The sequence below is a fragment of the Bubalus kerabau genome, chromosome 9, assembly GCF_029407905.1.
Source record: "Bubalus kerabau isolate K-KA32 ecotype Philippines breed swamp buffalo chromosome 9, PCC_UOA_SB_1v2, whole genome shotgun sequence".
NCBI classification, from domain to species: Eukaryota; Metazoa; Chordata; class Mammalia; order Artiodactyla; family Bovidae; genus Bubalus; species Bubalus kerabau.
The window spans coordinates 71,900,925-71,919,081 of NC_073632.1; the positions used below are offsets into that span (position 1 = coordinate 71,900,925).

General features: G+C 46.5%; 1 protein-coding gene across 1 annotated transcript in view; it reads right to left on the reverse strand.

The window, feature by feature from the left end:
• Positions 1-1,122: 1,122 nt before the first annotated feature.
• NT5E (5'-nucleotidase ecto) overlaps positions 1,123-18,157 on the reverse strand; it is a 62,710-nt gene continuing 45,675 nt past the window's right edge. The window contains exons 4-9 of the mRNA XM_055535567.1: positions 11,586-11,783; positions 10,704-10,858; positions 7,952-8,057; positions 6,748-6,897; positions 4,962-5,162; positions 1,123-1,562 (exon numbers count right to left, since the gene is read on the reverse strand). Coding sequence (XP_055391542.1) covers positions 1,399-1,562; positions 4,962-5,162; positions 6,748-6,897; positions 7,952-8,057; positions 10,704-10,858; positions 11,586-11,783 — 974 coding nt within the window. The 3' untranslated portion in view covers positions 1,123-1,398. The remainder of the gene's footprint in view (positions 1,563-4,961; positions 5,163-6,747; positions 6,898-7,951; positions 8,058-10,703; positions 10,859-11,585; positions 11,784-18,157) is intronic.

Here is an 18,157-nt window from a genome sequence, read left to right on the forward strand (position 1 = left end):
CTGTTCAAATACGGAGGCAGAGCTGACTTTAAACTTAGGTGGACCACTTGAAAAATCAACCTTGTCTCTCCTCTGGATTTTCCATAAGTGAGGAAGGGGTGACGTGTGTATGTGTGTGCCTGGAATAAGTACATCTTGCTAGGGAGACACAGGTGCAGGTTTAGAATTACACCTTCTCTAAGAAGGTTCTCTTCTTGTGACACCTTCCCATTAGGAAGAAGGAGGAAAGAAATGGAGAACTGATAGAATGTCATAAAATTATTAGTAGCTAATGCCATGTGTTAGGCACTCTGCTGCTGCTAAGTAACTTCAGTCGTGTCCGACTCTTTGCGACCCCATAGACGGCAGCCCAACAGGCTCCCCCATCCCTGGGATTCTCCAGGCAAGAACACTGGAGCGGGTTGCCACTTGCTTCTCCAGTGCATGAAAGTGAAAAGTGAAAGTGAAGTCGCCCAGTCGTGTCTGACTCTTAGCGACCCCATGGACTATAACCCACCAGGCTCCTCCGTCCACGGGACTTTCCAGGCAAGATCACTGGAGTGGGATGCCACTGGGCTTTAGCTGTTTCTCTTCTCTAATGGAAGTTGTTCCTGGGCGTTCCAGTCGTTCCTTCCCCTTCTCCCTAACCCCAGATGGCCTTTTGCAGCTCCTGGCCTTTCCCATTATCTGCTGCCCTTTGTGTCCCAACTCCTCAAAGGTACATGGTGGTGAGGAAGAGAACATCACTGTGTTTAGTCCATTAAACTCCCTATCACACACACTAGAGAGGAAAAAAAGAGAGACCAGAAATAAAGCAGAGACTTGTCCTCCATGAGTTTGGGGCTCCAGTAAATATCATCCTGAACAGTAACTGGATGAAAGATTGTGGGACTGAGGTCAGAGGGCCTAGATGCAGGTCTGGGATCGTCACTTTTACCAAATGGCTTTATGTTGGCTTTGAGCTTTAGTTTCCTCATCTTTCATATGGGAAGAAAACGCCTGTCTTCCCACACACAAAAGTTATGGGCATCAAATAAGAAAATGTGCTTAGAATTCCCTTGTAAATGATAAAGTTATGTAAACATAAGTTGTTTGGTGGATTAGAATGGATATAAAGGAGAAAAATGATGTGTATGGTTTAAAGGTGTTAATAAAGTTTTATTAAAATTTGCATATGTAAACTAAAGATGGCTGGCCTTCTTGTCAGAGGTCCCACTTTCATTTCTTTTCCTATGTGTTCACTAAGTTGCTGATCCTGAGTGATGATGTCAGTGTCTTTACTTACAACCCTCTAAGCTCAGCTTCTAGGAGACTGCAAAGACGGTCTGCGCCATCGTAAAACCAGTTCCTAAAAAACCGATTTGAATCTCACGTGAGAAAAAAAATACAGTTCCATTTAATGGCAAGGAGAATTTTTGGCTATTGGTATAAAATAATGATCACTGCCAAAACTGAAAGAAATATTAAAGAAAAACTTCCACAGCAATGACTTCCTGTAGAAAACTGGATCCGACCTTCAACTGCTGGATAAAGCACTTTCATTTTTGAGATGTATCCGGAAACCACGTTGATATCTTGGTCACCTAGAAAAATACATACATTATTTCAACTACAGAAAAAATAATGATTCATTAATAATAAGGGGAAAGCCAGTGTATTTCTTTAAAGTCCTTTGTGATTATAAGAAGGAAGGTACTCCTTTCATAAGCGAGGCTAAAGTATCACAAAAGACAAGGACAGTGGTGATCATAAGTGCAAAGAATCTGATTGCTTGTCATGTTTCAGATGAGAAATGTGCCCATTGTCTACTATTGGATAATTCAGGGGAATAGAGTCCTCTCAACTCTGAGATGACTTGGTAAGAAGGGACTTCCTCCCTAGGGACTTCCCTGACACTCTAGTGGTTAAGAATATGCCTTCCACTGCAGGAGACAGAGGTTTGATCCCTGGTCGGGGAACTAATATCCCACATGCCTCAAAGCAGCTAGTAGCCCACACACCACCACTACCGAGCCTTCAGGTTCTGGAGCCTGTGTGCTACAAGTAGAGAGTCGGCCTGCCACAGCTGAAACCTGAAGCAGCCAAATAAATATATAAACGTTTGAAAAGGAAAAGGCTGTTGTCATTATTGCCTCTGAACCACTCCAGAGTCGGGGCACTAAGGAACCGGGTTAAGATAATTAGTTGAGAAATAAATGTGGCTTTTTGGGGATTTTTTTGGCTTGCCTGCTCAAGAATCATTTTCACATAATTGATAGTGAAATAATGGAGGCTTCATTTCCAAAAGAGAAGACAACTGACAAATACTAATTGCCTGTAACTACAGCAAACCCACAGTGACCTGACAGACTTTTATTTTAAAAGTGCCACTTCAAATCATATATCTGATAAGAGGTTAATATCCAAAATATATAAAGACTGCACACAACTCAATAGCCTACCCCCCAAAAAATCTGATTAAAAGATGGGCAGAGGATCTGACAGACACTTTACCAAAGAAGAAATGCAGATGACCAAAAAGCATATGAAAAGATGCTCAATATCATGAATTATCAGAGAAATACAAATCAAAACCACAATGAGTTACCAGCTCACACCTGTTAGAACAACTATGATCAAAACGACAAAAAATGTCAATGAGGATGTGGAGAAAAGGAAGTCTTGTGCATTGTGTGCAAAAATGTAAATTGGTGCAGCTGCTATGAAAAATAGTAGGAGGCTCCTCAAGAAATTGAAAATAGAACTTCCAAATGATCCAACAGTTCCAGTCCTATTTACCTAAGAAAATGAAAATACTAATTTGAAAAGATATGTGCACTTCTGTGCTCATTATAGCATTATTTACAATAGCCAAGATAAGTATGTTAGTCACTCAGTTGTGTCCAATTCTTTGTGACCCCATGGACTGTAGCCTGCCAGGCCCTTCTGTCCATGGAATTCCCCAGGCAAGAATACTGGAGTGGGTTGCCATTTCCTCCTCCAGGGGATCTTCCCAACCCCGGGACAGGACCCAAATCTCCAGCATTGCAGGCAGATTCTTTACCATCTAAGCCACCAGGGAAGCATAAGGAAACAAATGTCCATTAACAGATGGATGAACAAAGATGTGTGTATATATATATATACACACAATGGAATACTCTTCAGCTATTAAAAAAAAATGACCTTTTGCCGTTTGCAACTACATGGATGGCCCTTGAGGACGTTATGCTAAGTGAAATAATTCAGACAAAGACAAATACCATAAATTCAACAACAACAAAGCAAGCAAGCTCAGTTGCAGAGAACAGACTGATGGTTCCTAGAGGTGGAGGGAGCTGGGATTGGGTGAGGATGCAAATGGGTGAAGGGAGTCAAAAGTTAATACAAACTTTCAGTTATAAAATAAGTAAGTCCTGAGGCTGTAATGTATAGCATAGTGGATATAGTTATCAATGCTCTTGCATATTTGAACGTTGATACAAGAATAGATCTTAGAAGTCCTCATTACAAGAAATTTTGTAATTATGTAAGGTGACATTAATTGGACTTAACGTGGTGATCATTTTGCAATACATACAAATATGGAATCATGTTTTATACCTGAAACTAATGTTATATTTCAATTATACCTCAATAAAAAAATGTATTACTATAGTACTTAAAAAGAACCCTTCCCTGCAGTGAATCACTGCAAAGCCTTTTGCCCCAACCAAGTAAATCACACACTCTTAAAAGTTGGGACCAAGTTGGTATTTAATTTAAAATACTCTCCAAGTGATTCTAATGTATGATGAGGGCTGAGAACACTTACAGCCAAAGCTTTCCCAGCCTTCCATGTGAGATCTTTCTCTCCAGCATTCACTAGTCTGGGCTTGAGTGATACACAGCCATTAACTTGTTTCATGCAGGACTCAAGAGGACACCTTCTAAGCCTGCCTTTCCATTTCCTATCATGGAATGGTTGGGAGTAGCTGGCGCCTTTCCTCCCAGGAAGGGCTGCCTCCTTGGCCCTGGCTCTGCCCTCCACCCTCCTTGGGATATGCAGCTACCATGGCAGAACCCTCATGATAAGGCCGTAGAGACAGACGCAGAGAAGCTATGCATGTGTCTTGTGAACACACTAGGTTTTGCCCCGGAGAACAGGAAGGGGTTGTGTACTGGCAGTGTACTCCATGCACAGGAAGTGGTTTTCAATTGAATTTTTGAAAATGAGGCTGGGGTATAATGACCCTCACTCACCTGGGGTCATCTTGGGGGTTCCTATGATGTCCTCCACCAACACATTGTGCTGAATGGAGCAGGCGGCATATCCCATTCATGCCTACCTGACCTTTTCACACCAAAAGCTTCAAGAAAGTTGAGGTGATTTGGGGACTTCCCTGGTGGTGCAGTGGATAAGAATCTGCCTGCCAGTGCAGGAGACATGGGTTCAATCCCTGATCTGGGAAGATTCCACATACAGTGGAGCATCTAAGCCCTTGTGCCACAACTACTGAGCCTGTTTCAGAGCCTGTGCTCTGCGACAAGAAAAGCCACCACAGCGAGAAGCATGAGCACTGCAACCAAGAGGAGCCCTCTGCTAGCTGCAACTAAAAAAAAAAAAAAAGCCTGAGCAAACTAACCAAGACCCAGCATGCCCCAAAATAAATAAATGTAAAAAAAAGTTGAGATGATTTAACATGGTTTCCCACATCCAACCTAAAAATGCAACATGTTTATATTTCACAATTTAAATAGCTGCTTAGCTGCACTTTAAAAGTTTTAAAACACTTTTTATGTAAAAATACGTTTTCCCTGGGCGTGGATGGATGGCTTGAGTGCTGGGGAGGGGCAAGAGTCTACTACCCTAGGCTGTTTCCTAACAAAGTGGGAGGGAGCTGACAGTGTAGGGGCAGATCTGGTTTCTGGCTTTGCTTTCCTGGTGTCATCGTGTGCTGCTCCCCTCCTGGGATCTGTTCTGTTCCTTTGGGTTAGGGAGGGGAAGAGACACTTGTGCTTACCAGAGTCATGTTTTATCTTTTCATCTTTTATCATCCGGAATCCGTCTCCACCGCTGACAAGGAAGCTTGGGAGGATCACCTTGTACACCTTATCCATTCTGAGAGGCTCATAACTGGGCACACGACACTGGGTGCAAAGAACCTCTAACTTGACCACCCTGTCCCCAGGGTTTCGGGACATATCATACACCACATGAATTCCTAGAAAAGAAAGGAGGCTGTAGGTTTTCACTGGATCCAAAGGAAAATTTTTGTTTTCTAAGAAAGATTTTGGCCCAAATCTGGAGTTACGGGGCTGCGGCTTAGTTTTCATTTAGTTTGAGTGAAACTTCAGCAAGAGAGCTGAAGTGACGTTGCAGCTACTGTATCTGGTTAAGTTTATCCTTGAGTCTTTCTGGGACGCCTGAGAACCCCTGGGTGGGCAACTGGGGACTCTGCAGGGAGAAACCACACCTTTTTTTAATTCACATCATGAATTAATCGGTCCAGCAAACTTGATTCAGTAGCTTTGGAAAATGAGGAACAGATGAGAGCTGACCAACAAATAGTTAATAATTGGCCTGGGTGACTTCTGCGAAACATACAACTACCCAGCACAGTGCCTCTCTCTGTTCCCTCTTCTCTTTCCTGGAAAATGGAGAATATCTGGGCAACCCTACGGGCAGTGGGTGGGACTCCACCACCCTCTGCAGCCCCTTAGTCCCAGCAGTGGGGTGCTCTGGGACTTCCCAGAAGGGGGAAGACTTGAAAAGCAATCAGACCCCTCAAGGGGGGTCTACCATCTAAAGTATAAACAGTGAGGTCAGACTATGGTGTCACAGTCAACTAAGATTATTCATATTAATTTTAACTTATTGGACTGTTGACAAAAGCACTTTAGAAGTCCTTAACAATTTGGGAAGCGTTTATTTTCCTTCCACTTTCATGGCAATCCATAAGATAAGCAGGCACATTTTCTCACTGTTCTCTGAGAGGCTGAATGAAGACTTGCCCCAGGTCCCAGTGGAACTAGAACCAGGTTCCAATGTCTTGTCCTGGCTGCCCCTTGCAGAAATCATCTTTATTAATAGTGATTGGACATTGCATTCCCTTGAACCTCTGCATGCTTCCAGGCAATTACCAGGTAGTAGAAAAAGGTTTGGTTTGTTTTTGTTGTTGTTGTTGTTTTTTTACAAAGAATACTGAATGTTTAAACAACTAAGGTTTTAATAGAAACTAGACCTCAAGGCTGGAGAAGGCAATGGCACCCCACTCCAGTACTCTTGCCTGGAAAATCCCATGGACGGAGGAGCCTGGTAGGCTGCAGTCCATGGGGTTGCTGAGGGTCGGACATGACTGAGCAACTTCACTTTCACTTTTCACTTTCATGCATTGGAGAAGGAAATGGCAACCCACTCTAGTGTTCTTGCCTGGAGAATCCCAGGGACGGGGGAGCCTGGTGGGCTGCCGTCTATGGGGTCACAGAGTTGGACATGACTGAAGTGACTTAGCAGCAGCAGCAGCAGCAGACCTCAAGGCAGCTGACCTGCTTAGACCCAGAGGGCCAGCTCCTGCAGAGAAGATCGTCTGATGTCCAAATCAGACTTGGAAAATATTGCTCATTTTCAGGGCCTTGGGGCTTTGACCCCGACCTATTCTTAGTGGTCTGGGAGTCTACAGCCACTGAAAGACTATGCATTGGTGTTGGGTGTGTGAAGCCCAAGCAAGCCTGGCCAGGAGGTCCTGGTGAGGTGGGGAGCTAAGCCAACCAGCAGGAAGCCTCCCCTCACCTTGGAAAGTGACTTACCTCCCACCTGCAGAAACTCGCCTGTGGCCTGGCCATAGCGGTGCACACTGTGCTCGAAGGCCTTCTTCAGGGTGGAGCCTTTTAACTGGACCAGGTCAAAGGTGCCTCCAAAGGGCAACACAGCAGCCAGGTTCTCCCAGGTAATCGTGCCTGAGGGTAGTCACAGATGAGGCCAGAGGGAAAATGGCTTGCGAACAAGCCCAGTGTCCTTCAGGACCCGCAGAGGAGGTAAGGGAGATGGGGCCGCGAGGAGACTATGAGGACAGCACAGCTGCGTCTGAGTGTTCCTGATGCTTGGGAAGACGGGGATCAGGAGGCCCCTGGCCGTGCCCTCCTCCACTGAGACTGTTTTGACAGTATATCAAGGAAGAGGATTAGGGCATCCCTGGTGGGTCAGTGGTAAGGAATCTGCCTGCCAATGCAGGAGACATGAGAGGCCTGGATTCAATCACTGGGTCGTGAAGATCCCCTGGATGAGGCCATGACAACCCCACTCCAGTATTCTTGCCTGGAGAATCCCATGGACAGAGGAGCCTGGTGGGCTACAAGTCCATAGGGTTGCACAGAGTTGGACTTGACTGAAGCAACTTAGCATGCACGTATGCAGGGAAGATGACAGGAGTGTCTCGAATATCTGTCTGGTTGGCTGGTTTTACCATGTGCTGTAATCCAGGATATCTGTAAATGCACTAAAGGAAGTTGTCCAGCTGTTTTGTCCAGGGCTTGAAATTGGCAGTTTTGTCCTCCTCTTTCCAGATATCCAGGTGGAAGCTGTCACCATTTTGCATAAATCAGTCAATGATTCATGTGAGTCAGAAGTTCGATTTTTTTTTTTTTTTTAAATTTTTGGTTGCACTGCGCAGCATGTGGGATCATAGTTCCCCGATCAGGTATCAAACCCGTGCCCCCTGCATTGGAGTTGCGGAGTCTTAACCACTGGACCACCAGGCAAGACCTAAGTCAGAAGTTTAGGTAAAGCTTGGTTCCACTAAGGCTAACTGCTCCCTCTGTGTGCACATGCATCCGAGAATACAAGTGCGTGTGTGCCCTTTAGGTGGGGCACTGACTTGAGTGGCAGCTAACCCAAGCTGAGGGGCCTGGCACTGTGGGTTGTGGCTGGCAGCACAGAGGAGCTAAGGCTGCCCGTGGCCAGGTATGGGGATCTGGTCAGACAGAGAGCTGAGGCCAGGGCCCAGGAGCATACCATTGTTCCGCTCGTCAATGGGCGACCGGATGCCACCTCCATTTAAAATGCACAGGGACACGTGGTTCCAGGACATCTCATCCGGGTGTCTCAGATTGTTGTTAATCTGCAACAGCAGCAGGAATTTACACTTGTTATTCTGGGCCTTCTTTCTGAGGGTTCGTTCCCAGAAATGAAGCTGCTTTTCTTCTGCCCCTGTGTGCCCGGAGCTCTCTCAAGTGTAACTTGTCAAAACTAGCTTTATGATCTGAGAAGCAACAATAAGATACTGTGACCAGTCCCAGGTCAGACTCTGAGCAGCCAGCAGCTCTGAAACCCTCTCCTAAGACCCTGCATCCCCAGAGCAGGGGCCCTGAGCAAAGCCCACCCCGCCAACCCCCAGTAAAGGCCGGGGGCCCCTGTGCAGAGTGGCTCATGGGGCTGCTCCCCCAGGACAGGCCCACACTTGCTCCTGAGGGCAGAGTCCAGAACCCTTTCAGCTCTAGACCTTGGGCCACCAAGAATCCTGGCAGTCTGGTCTAGGTCCCCAGACAGTTCCTAAGCTGGCAATTTTGGAGACACAGAGAGAGACAGCCCCTAAGATGGAGTTCCAGTCTTTTCTTTTACATAATATGTGTTTAGTGACAAGAAATAAAATGAATACATTCTCATTGAAAAAATAGGATGGTGGAGGAGGTGAGGGAGACACGGGGTCACGGCCAGGAGGACAGCACCGTGGCGGTGTTCCTGACATGGGGGGAGGAGGGACTCCTTGTGCGGTGAGCACTGCTCGAGCCTGGGGTGTTTCCTTGCACACCTGCCTCCACACAGTCCCACTCTGGCTTCTCTACAGCTACTTGTCTCACGTGGACTGCATGGTGCTTAGGAGCCAGTGCTGGTCCTGCCTTGGGAAGTGTGAGTGTTGTCATTTACTTGACAGGCTTTTTTAAATTATTTTTAATTGAAGGATAATTGCTTTACAATATTGTGTTGGTTTCTGCCATACAATAACATGGATCAGTACTTGGCAGACTTCTATTGAGTGTGGCTTCATCCTAGATACCAGGCACAGAGCTGAGCACAAAGGCCCCCTGGGTTCCCCTGGGCGTGGTGAGTTTGACTCTGAGACCTCAGTTCGGCATGGCCCCTGGGGTGCTGCCCACAGACAGGTGAATAGAGGGATGCTTTGGGCATGAGATCTCACTCACCATGGGACTTACTATTCTCATGATAACTACATGTCATCGTTCTCTGCTTGTGAAGGCTGTTCCCACAAGGCCAGGTTCTCAGGGCCAAGAGGAGACAGATCAAGGAAATGCAGCCTGGCTTTGTTAGGCCCAAGCAAAAGTGTTTTATTACTATGTCCACATCTTCAGAGAAGCGGAGTTTGTGGAGTCAGGTCATCTTACAAAAGGAAAGCCATATCCAAAATTCAGACACTTTAGATGAGCACCTCGAAATAAAGGCTTCATTCTTGTCCAGCAATAAAGAGGTTAAATAGTCCCGTTTAGGCTTCAGAGACCAAGCAGAGCAGGCCTCTGACCTTGCTTCTAACCTGCCTGGACATAGCCCTGACTGCTGCTGTGAGTGTCAGCCATGCCTGCTGTGAGGGTTGGCTGAGAGCCACCATAGATAGATAGAGGGAGGATCTTTGAATTTGCTGAGCCATCTGGCCAACCAGGACCAACAACATTCCAAGATTTGCAGAACAAAGCAAACAGCATTGTAAAAAAGGTTGTTGTTCCGATGCTCAGTCGTGTCTGACTCTTTGCAGCCCCATGGACTGCAGCATGCCTGGCTTCCCCTTCCTTTGCTATCTCTTGGAGTTTGCTCAAACTCATGTCCACTGAGTCGATGATGTCATCCAACCATCTCATCATCTGCAGCTCCCTTCTCCTCCTGCCTTCAATCTTTCCCAGAATCAGGGTCTTTTCCAAGACCTACGTAATCTACATGAAAAAGATTAACACAATACCAGAGCTGCAGTTTTGCTCGCAGACTGATGATGATGGTTTGCGGCCTGGGAATTGTGAGCGGGAACCCCAGACTGCAACCTTTGAAGTCTCATCCACAGAGCAGACATGCTGCCTTGAACCTTTTCCCAGTTGGAACTCCAGATGTGCTGTGTCGCGGGACTTCCCAGCACTATGTCACGGGACTTCCCAGCACTGTTTGTCTGTTAGTCAAAGCCCAATTTGGTGATGATGTATCCTCTGCTGTTCCTATTTCTCTTTTCTTTTAGTGTTAGTATATTGAAAGTAAGCTAGATAATTCTCTAATAAATATTTGTATTATTTATTTGTATATAATGAGTGGCTTATTTTGTTAACAAACCTCTTGAACCTGAGATAAAAGTGAAAACTTTCTACAAAACAGGGGTGGTCCACTGGTATGGTTCAGGCACCTTCCCAGGGTACTCAGTGCGAATCCACACCAAGCTTATATCTGGGCATTAATTTTTAAAAAACATTTGTATTGAGGTATAGTTGCTTATAATGTTTTGTTAGTTTCTGCTGTATAGCAGAGTGAATCAGCTGTATGTTACATGTATATCCTCCCCTTTTTGGATTTCCTTCCCATGTAGGTCACCACAGAGCACTGAGTAGAGTTCCCTGTGCTATGCAGCAGGTCCTCATTGATTACCTATTTGGGCATTAATCTTTAAACATCTTCATTCTGTATCAGGTGGTCCGTCCTCACATCCTCCCTTTCTTCTTCCATCTGTCCTCCACCCTCCCTAGGCGTGGGCCCTGCTCTCCCGGGAACCACTCACCATAGCATCACAAATCAGGTTGCCCATGTTGCATTCTCGAAAGCGGCATGACTGAGCGGTGCCATCCAGATAGACAATTGTTTTCCCCAATTCCTGGGTCGAATAGTTATCTAATTTTACCCGCCACTTGTTAATATCTGCTTTTATGTTTGGATCTAGAAGAAAACAAACAAATCAGCCTGCAGTTAAAGCAGATCTCAGACTGGCTTAAACGTGAGAGAAAGACAAACATCATTCAGCTAACTTGGCGTGAGTCTACAGTTCTTCACCATATTTGTGTACATTTTGGTTTTTGACCAGGAAATTTCCTTAGGCATATCTGTTCTATTTCCTGGAAATAAGGCCCTGCTTGGATCTTAAAATGCCAAGTGAACCAAAATCAACTCATCACATCTGACTACCTGCTGGCCCACTGGGGATAGCATCCGCGGTGCAGATGTGGGCAATGATTAGGCTTATACTTGGGCAGGTAAAGGGATGAGAGGGCCTGCTATGGGGTCCTGGCCCCTCCCTCTGGCTGTCAGAAGCTCTGACTCTCCAGGGCCCCTGATCGTCAGTCTTTCCCTATCTGAACCCAGGTCTCCCCCAGCTCTCCTCTGGGACGTGAGCTGAGAGCGGTTCTCCTGTGCCAGGGTAGAGCTGTAAAAAGCACAACAAGCAGTGACACAGTGTCTGGTGCTGAGAGGGCTTAGAGAAGCCCCTGGGGACTTCTGAAATTTGGGTGTGTTTTAAATCTCCTTATCCAAGAAGACAGTAGGGTAAGCTCAAGGAAGAAACTCAGTTCTTCAGAAACATTGTCCTGAAATGTTAACAAAGCAAATAAAACACAATCCAGCCATCGGATTTTGCAATTGGTGGATCACTGCCCTGAATTTCACATACCTTCTGGGATGCTGCTGTTGAGAAGAATGGGATTTCCATGTGAAGTGACAACATTTCCTTTTTCATCAAACTCAACCTTCAAATAGCCTAGGTATTTGCCAAAAGCATAGGCCTGGACCACAGGAACCTTCCGTCCATCATCAGAAGTGACTATGAATGGGTACTGCCCTGCTGGTACCTCTTTGGAAGGTGGATTTCCTGCAATGAAAGATCCAGAGCTGATCAAGTCAGGCCTTGTTCACAGCTGGCTGTGGGCCCGCAGGCCGCTGGCCAGGTGACTGCAAATTCTGAACCAATGATTCCCCAGCTGCTGCTCTATACAGCTGGTCTTTCAGAGCCCGGCTTGGGCATCCGCCCCGGTTTCCAAATGCCCTTTTGGCACATGAATCCTCCCATTCTCAACCCAGCAGACATTTGCTAAGCTCTTCCTAAGTCCAGGGCACCGTGCCCGGTGCTGGGGGCACACAAAGATACGACACTGCTAAACTCTCCTGTCTCCATCCTGACCCGGCTCCATTCTCACCAACCAGGTGGAGTAGCCAAGGCACTTCACTTCCCTGAGCTTCAGTTTTCCCACCTGTCGGTTGTTTAGTTGCTCAGTCTTGTCTGACTCTTTGCGACCCTCTGGACTCTAGCCCGCCAGGCTCCTCTGTCCATGGAATTCTCTAGGCAAGAATACTGGAGTGAGTAGCCTTCTCACTCCAGATCAAATCTACATCTCCTGTGTCTCCTACATTGCAGGCAGACTCTCTATCCACTGACCCATCAGGGAAGCCCTTCCCCACCTGTACAATGGGCAAAATAATTCCTGGGGCTGTTGTGAGGATGAAACATCTAATCTCCCTTGCATAATGTCTGGGACACAGTAGAAACTCATTACATGTGTATTTCTTTCCTTTACGAGAGGATGGCAACCTCTTGGAAACTCTAGACATACATTCGGAACTTAGACTCTTTAATGGAGATGACAAGAAATTAACATGGTAAATCAACTATACTTTAATTAAACAAAAAAAGAAATGACAAAGGCCATCCCTAGGTTTTGTTGCTGAGTTCTGTGTCTCCTTGGTGCCCTGTGGAATGGCCACACTCATGCCAGGAGCTGACCAGTGCACACACCACCTGCCCCAGCCAGAACACAGACCAGCTAAGTTCTGCTGAATTGTCTCCAAGGGGAGCCCTGGGAGAACCTGAGTGCCACTTATCAACCAGACACTGAGACCCACCTCAGCATTGCCTTCAAGACACAGGCCCGTGGGAGGGTGGGAGCCGGGGCAGTGGGACCCTGAGCCCTGGTCTCTGATCACCTCACCTGACATGTTCCAATTCTGTAGCTGCAACCTCCTATGGGCACCCTGCACTTCCTATCTCACCTCCACAGGGACTGGACCTCATTTGGGCTGTCCTGAGTCAGAGACAATGAAACAGATACCCTTGACCTGTCACTGTTTCTATCACCTCCCTCCACACACCCACCACCAGCGCTTCCTATTAGGTGTTCACAGAGGGCCCGGGCAACTTCAGCTCGTGTTGGCTGCTCACTGGACCAGTTACGAGAATCAGCCAGGAGCCAGTCCTGGACCAGACCTAGTTTAGCCCTCCAGGCACCCCACGAGGCAGCTCCTATTATTGCCCCCACTGTACAGATTGTACACCCTGTGTACCGGGTGTCACAGGCCTTGTGTCCAAGGTTATGCAGCTGGTCTGTGAAGGAGGGGGCTGCAAACAGGACTGTGAGGCACTGGAGCTTCTGTTCTCTCCACCTCCCAACACAGCCGATGATGTGCTGTTTTCAGAAGCCTGTAAGAGTTGGTTTCCAAAGGCCACTGCCCAAAGCAAGTGCAAGCCTGGGGCTGTGCCTTTGTGCTCCAAGCTATGTCTGGGCTTCACTCTTCACTGAAGACAAGCTGGGGTGAATGTTTTATGAAAAACCCAGTCCTGCTTTTGCTCTTGTCCTCAGTAATTACAGAGCAGACATGCTGCAAATACCAACATTCCAAAAGCAGGAACAAGCTGTTGCCCGTATTAGCTTCCCATTTTCTTGCTTCCCATGGAAAAAGAAAAAAGCCTTGGAACTTTATTTTCACAAAAGCACCTGACTAGAGATCCAGAGCAGGCCATGTCCCATCTCCATTTGCACGGATCACGACAGATGGTGGCTAGGACTGTCGTAGATGGTTGGAGGCATTGCAGAATAGCAAGGAAGGTTAATGCTCACACCATCCTCGATCGGTTCTGTGGTGGTCCTTTTTTGGACAAGCTTGAAGCCTGCTTTTTACTTCAGAGGAAGGGGGTATAGCAGCCCTCCCCTCAACTGGGGAGGGTTCCTCTTTGAGCTCAGAGAACCTTGGCAAGGTGCAGTTTCCATTATGTCCACAAGGTGGCGCAGAATACCCCATCCAGTAGGCAAAGGCCCTAAGTCTGTTTCAGAAAGGAATCTAGCAGATTCCTGGAAACTGGAGAAGGGCAAGCCTGACTATTTTGGCCTCTATTTTTCTGCCCTCCATATATATATCTGAATTTAAACAAAATGTAAAAATTTGGAATCTAACTATTCGGTCAGATGTCTTATCAGATCAGCTTGCTCTTTAGAAATAGGAGCCACCAACCCCCAGCTCCTGCAGGACAGGGACCTTTTCTAGTTCTTGAAAGGCCTTGATGTGCCTTTTGTTAGAACAAATGATGTGTCATCTTCATCCCAGATGGACCTAATTAGGAACAAGGAGGACGCTTCCCATGCAGCTGAGGCAACAACCAGTCTTGTTTGGCTCAGGGCAGCCTTCTCCACAACTCTGTTTCCCCTCCACTCGTCAACCCCAGAAAACCGCTGGCAGAGAAATGCAATCCAGGGAAACCGTTCACAGTTCCCACAGCCCTCTATTCAGCCAAAGATGCTCAGGCGCCAAATATTCTCTCCACACACAGAACCACACATCTTTAGATCCAAGCTTGTTTTCTTGGTGGGGGAGAAATGGTTTACCAGAACTCTATTTCAGCCATTTGGCAAACAAATAATCTTGGGAGCAAGCCTGAGGAAGTAGGAGGTGTGGGCTGACATTTTCACCTGGTCACCGGGCATTTCCCAGCACAGCGAGGGAGCAGCCCCTCAGGACAGGGGTTCCCAGTGCTGGCCTTGACAAGTGCCTGTCTGGTGGCCCAGAGGATGGATCATGTGGTCACAGAGATGCCAGGGAGCAGACCTTCAACATAGTTTTCACTTGGCTGAATGAATTGCTTATTTTTAAAATATTTATTGAATTTGTTATGATACTGCTTATGTTTTATGTTTTGGTTTTTTGGCCATGAGGCATGTGGACTCTTAGCTCCCTGACCAGGGATCGAACCTGCACTCCCTACATTAGAAAGTGAAGTCTTATCACTGGACCTCCAGGGAAGTCCTGGCTGAATGAATTGTAGAATGTTTGAGGCGGTCTACGTGATGATTTTAATGTATAATGGGACTGGTCTAAGAATTTCCAAAGTGAAAGTGAAAGTCGCTCAGTCATGTTCGACTCTTTGTGGCCCCATGGACTATACAGTCCATAGAAGTCTCCAGGCCAAAATACTGAAGTGGATAATCTTTCCCTTCTGCAGGGAATCTTCCCAACCCAGGGATTGAACCCAGGTCTCCCACATTGCAGGCAGATCCTTTACCAGCTGAGCCACACAGGAAGCCCAAGAATACCACCTATCCCTTTTCCAGTGGATCTTCTCGATCCAAGAATTGAACTGGGGTCTCCTGCATTGCAGGTGGATTCTTTACCAACTGAACTGAGCTATCAGGGAAGCCCCAAGAACTTCCAATATTCCTACAAAAGGCATGGATTAAAGTACTTGGTAATTTGCATATTTCACATCAATGCTTCTAAGGGACTTTAGTCTCTCTTTTAAATGACTGGGAAGTGCTTGCTTTTTCATCTGTTTCCTCCTCAATATCTCAGAAGAGTCACACTTTGGTCACCATTATCTTGTCCCTGGGCCACTGCACAGCCTCCTAACTGATGTCTATATATCTATCTCTTCTTTTCCTCTTTCTGATCCAGTTTCCCTACAACAGCCTGAATGATCTTTCTAAACACAAATATGATCGTGCACTCCCTGGTTTAAAATATTTCCTATGGCCTTAGTCATTGTTGTTCAGTTGCTAAGTCATGTCCGACTCTTTGCCACCCCATGGACTGCAGCACACCAGGCTTCCCTGTCCTTCACTATCTCCTGGAGTTTGCTCAGATTCATGTCCATTGAGTGGATGATGCCCTCTATCACTGGCCTTAGGGAGAACAGCAAAACTGATCAGGACCCTGCAAAGCCTTCCCAGGTTAAAAAAGAAAAAAGTCCCTCCATGTTCCCTATTTCTTGTTTGTAGAAAAAGGCTTTAGTCTCCTAGACTTTCCCTGGGTTCCAAAGACTCAAGCAGTTACTAATTAGGGAAGTTAGAGACTGAAGAAACAAAGGGAAAATAGTCAAGCAAGAAAACCAACGATAGCTTAAAAATAATAATTTAGTGAAGGGGGAAGAAAAATGGAATCCTAGTTTCTCCACAAGGGATGTACATAACAATCTGACATATAGCTTTGAGTTGTTCCCCTACCCTCATCCAGGTGGAGAGTGGTGACTCTATGCTGACCACATGCATGCAGATCCCAGACCGATTAGAACCAGAAGACTGATGATTAAGATTCCTGAAATATCACACTGTTACCTCACTACCACCAATCAGAAGAAGGTCCACCAGCTGTAACTCTTACCTACAAAACTGCCTTTACAAATTGTCCCCTGAAAGCCATTGGAGAGTTTGGGTCTTTTGAGCACAAGTTACCCATCCTCCTTGCTTGGCACTTGGCAAATAAATGCTGTACTTTCTCTCACTACAACCTGATGTTAGTAGATAGGCTTTTCTGCATAGTGGGGCGAGCAGACCCAAATTCGGTTTGTAGCAACATTGTAATTTTTGTCATGAACATCATAACCTATCAGACGTACATGATATGGCCCTGCTTTGAGGCAGGAGGTAGATGCCCACCACCCCCATCACCCCCAGGGCAGATACTCCAGGATGAAAATAGCAGGACAATCAAAAGAAGAGGCTAAGCCCTGCCCAAATAGAAGAAAAAAGATCACATTATTTCTCATTCTTGAAATCAGAAGACCTCCCTGACTACATATGTGTAGGAAGACTCCTTGGAGGTCAAAAGGGGAGTGATGCTAAGTGATACTAACTACCCATAGGCTTCTTTGGTAGCATCCATCTTGGCTAAGAGATGCATGTACACATATGGGGGGATCCTGAGATACACCAAATATGAACTCTGAACCAGGCAAATCAACGGAAACCCAGAAGAAATGCCCCATATAAGTAATTCAAGCTACCACGAGGGAGTGACTCTCTCTGAGTCTATCCATGTATCTATCCACACGTACAGTACTCTTTTTTCCTTTTCATAAGTGCTTTATTTGTTTCACTACTTTCCCTCTTTGTGGGAATTTTCTGCAAAGCTGAAGGGCCAGGTTCTTATCACTGACCACTAGTCTAGTGGCTAGGATTTGGTGCTCTCATAGCTGCAACCTGACTGGATCTCTGGCCAGGAACCACAGCCCCACTTCAAGCTCCTGCAGGCTGAGGCCGCTATAGATCAGCTTCACTCGGACCTTCTGCCCTGCACTTCAGCAATCTTAGTGTCTTCCATTCTCACACCACACCCACCTCCACAGTCACAAACATAGAGTAAGACTCAGAACCAGAGGCCCATAGGTGAATTATATCTTAGCCTAAATGTCAGTTCCGCAGAACACTCTCTGACAATCCCCTAGACGTGGTCAGGTCCTCCTACACCTGCCCTCCCAGCATCGTGGACTTCTTTCTTCACAGCATGCTTTGTAATTATATATGATTGATTTCGCTGCATACTTAAAAAAAAAATCTTATCAGCGTCGGTATCCCTTTTAAGATAATGAGTTCCATAAGGGCCCAGGGGCTGGCCCAGCACATAGCAGGTGGTTGATAAATGTTGAATGTATGCTTGAGTAGTTTAGCCAGCTTTTTTTCAGATCAGACAAGATGTGTATGCCCTTCCTGTGGAGGAATCCATATGTCAAGGGGAGTCAAGCCCCAGTTCCCAACTCCCCTCTATCTAATTTCTTCAACAAGCTGGGTGGGGCTTGTAAAGCAGAATGAGCTGCCTGTTGAGAGAACAGGTTTGGGTGCAGCTCCCTTTCAATCTGGTGACCTTGGGAGAGACTCTTAGTTCCTGGAACCTAAATGTATTTCCTGTATTTGTAAAATAAGAGATTTGCTCAGAGGTTGAAACCAAGAGGGTTTAATTTTATTTTAAGCTATGAGTATCTTCTGCATGCTGGAGATCTCCTGGCATTGCAAGCCATGAAGTAGGTGGGCCAAGAAGCACTCTGTGAGCGGGCGCTCAGGCCAGCCGCTGTCAAGAAGCATTCTGCAACCAGAGAGGTGAGTCACCAGCTCCTCAGCCACCTCTGTACCCAACCCTGACACACTGGCTGTCACATCTCCTCCGGGGACTCAAGGGGCCGCCAGCAGTCTCCATATCTGGACCGTGCCC